General features: G+C 36.4%; 1 protein-coding gene across 1 annotated transcript in view; it reads right to left on the bottom strand.

Moving 5' to 3' along the window:
• Nucleotides 1-1,117, bottom strand: part of LOC106935570 (uncharacterized) — an 8,116-nt gene extending 6,999 nt beyond the window's left edge. The window contains exons 1-3 of the mRNA XM_015016096.1: nt 974-1,117; nt 743-803; nt 360-447 (exon numbers count right to left, since the gene is read on the bottom strand). Coding sequence (XP_014871582.1) covers nt 360-447; nt 743-803; nt 974-1,028 — 204 coding nt within the window. The 5' untranslated portion in view covers nt 1,029-1,117. The remainder of the gene's footprint in view (nt 1-359; nt 448-742; nt 804-973) is intronic.
• Nucleotides 1,118-2,628: the final 1,511 nt, after the last annotated feature.

Here is a 2,628-nt window from a genome sequence, read left to right as displayed (position 1 = left end):
TGTACTTTTACTTAAGTACATTTTTTGAGTACTTTCTCCACCACTGCGTATTAGTGCGTCCTCATCAAAAACATGTGGGGCAGCGGACCCTGAGGACCAGGTTGGGGACCACTGCTGTACAGTACAATCACATTAGAGGCTAGGCACCATTTCTGTATTAAAACTTCTTTTTTATTAGTTTTATTTATCTGAAAAACTGAGTTTGTTAGCTGTAAGCCATAATTATCAACATTCACTTAAATAGATGCTTGAAATTTCTAATAAATTTCAAGCATTTGAAATGCTTGAAATTTATTTCATTTATTTATTGGTGCTTCCCAAATAAAGGCCATACCACTGATCACCAGCTATGAGCTCACCTGGTCTGCTGGGTTGACCTCCTGGAGAGCAAACCCATGGAACATACGATTCCTTGGTTTGCACGTCACAATTTTATCTTCATAGCACCTACCAAGAAATGTTTCACAATCAATCATTTACGTAATGATGCAGCACAAGAACTACTGTAACCACAACAAGTTCAGCACAAATTTAACAGTGAACAAACACAAGAGAAAAAAGTGGCTTTGTACTCCTCTATGAGTAAAGCAGTGAATGCAAAACAAGTTGAAAGGAAAAAAAATCTTACAGCAAAGCAAATTTATTGTGGAAATTATGGAAAAAAATAAGAAGAATCTATTAGGGAGAAAGAATAGGAGCTTAAAATCAACCAAATAAGCACAGCATCAGCAGCATCATTTACCTGGTCCACAGTACAGGATCTTGTTTTATACAGTCATCAATAACTTGCTGAGGGTTACAGTCTGTAAAATGGACACAGAACATGAAGAAGTCAGAACTTTTCACGGCAAACAAAAATGACAACTGAACGAGCCAGAGGTACGAGAAAAACCTGACTAACAATTTGAATACAGCCTAGATGGATATTAACAACTAAACTGATGTTCAAACTACAAAACCCCAGAATACTCACTGGCTCTGGTCGTAGGGAAGCAGAGTGTTAGGAGATAAAGAGTAATCCACTTCATGTTGGACTTTCACAAACAGATACTGATCACCAACCGAGGCGCCGTGTTGCTCTGGTGGTTGAGGGTTGCTTATTGCAGCATGCAGAGAATTTCTGTTTGATCACATGCTGAGAGAGAGGGGGCTGAGAGAAGGAAGTGATTGTTTAAGTGGATAAATAATGTAGTTAAAAAATGTAAGGTAACTCCCAAATCAACTTTGTTTGCTTGAAAAACCATCTAAATAGATTACTTAGGGTCATTTCTTGCATTGTGTTTTATCTCGTCCAGAGGACTCCAAAGCACTCTACACTACATCTAGTCATTCACACGTTGATGGTGATAAGCTACTGGACCGTAGCCACAGCTGCCCTGAGGCAATCTGACAGAAGCTCCACCACCATGGAGATTAAATGTTTTGCCCAAGGACACAAAGACAGAGATGGACTCAAACCAGCAACCCACTGATTGAGGAACAAACTCCTACCACTGTCGCCACCATCGTCCCAATCCATAAAGTAGCCACAGTATTAGTTTCCTATTTGTAGTTTCTTCTGTTCAGTGTACATTCATTGGTTTTGCCTTATGATAAACATTTCCAAATATATTTTAAAGTTCTAGTAAGCAGAGGTTCTATGATGACATGAGTGAAACAAACCTCAATGTCTTGTGGATACGAGTCATTATAATGAACTCATGAACCACAAAATAAATAAGTTTCTCCCATGAGATATTAAAACATACCCTCAAATTAAACCAGTCGTTCAAATGAGTTATTAAGTCATGGCCACCATTTTTTCCCCTCCCATGTCAATTGATTCAAAAATGTCATCAGATCAATCACACTCAGGCACTGTGATTAATCACCATGCTTAACTTTGTTAGCTTGAAATGTAAATATGCACATTGTCTTTAAAATGTTAAAGAAGATCTTTGATTGTCTCAAATGAATTTTATATAATGTAACGTAACATAATTTAGAAGTGTTAAATATAAACTGGTTGTGCGCTTTAGTGTAAGAATAATGAATCATTGTGAATCGTGATGGACGTTTAATCCAAATGTCCAAAGCATTTTTTTTGTAAAAAACTGAGAGCACCAGTTAGACAATTCTTGCTCCATCTGTTCACCACAGTACAAATCTGCTCTGCTGTCACCTAGGTAATCCTCTGTGGCACAGAGATTTTAGACCAAAATTAATCTGCTTTACACAATATCATTTAGATTAATTGCCTGTGCTAACATGCTAATATTGACAACCCTGATATAAAGATCTTTTTTGTTTTGTTTTTGTTTCTTTAAAGTGACAGAATAGTTACTTTCCTGTAATTACTTACTCATATAGTTAATTACTTCTTAAAACTAACCCACCCAAAACTGGATTTCAGTCAAAATATTTTCTGCAATACGGGCAGGTTCAATTACTCGGCCAGTGTTTCTGTTTTTCAACAGATTGTATTTTTTCTTCATTTTTTTTTCTTTTAACTTCTGTTGACATTGCAGTGGAAGAGGGCCAATTGCACTTTAAGTGTTTTCTGAGTCAAACACTTGAAAATAGACTTGAGTTGCTTCAATAGAAACAAAAAATCATTTTCTGCACTATTAAATATAAAAATAATCCACA

This window comes from Poecilia latipinna, unplaced genomic scaffold, assembly GCF_001443285.1.
Source record: "Poecilia latipinna isolate Pla-1442-1.1 unplaced genomic scaffold, P_latipinna-1.0 Scaffold1980, whole genome shotgun sequence".
Lineage (NCBI taxonomy): Eukaryota > Metazoa > Chordata > Actinopteri > Cyprinodontiformes > Poeciliidae > Poecilia > Poecilia latipinna.
Note: the sequence above shows the minus strand (reverse complement) of the source record. Positions and strands in the feature narration are given on the sequence as shown.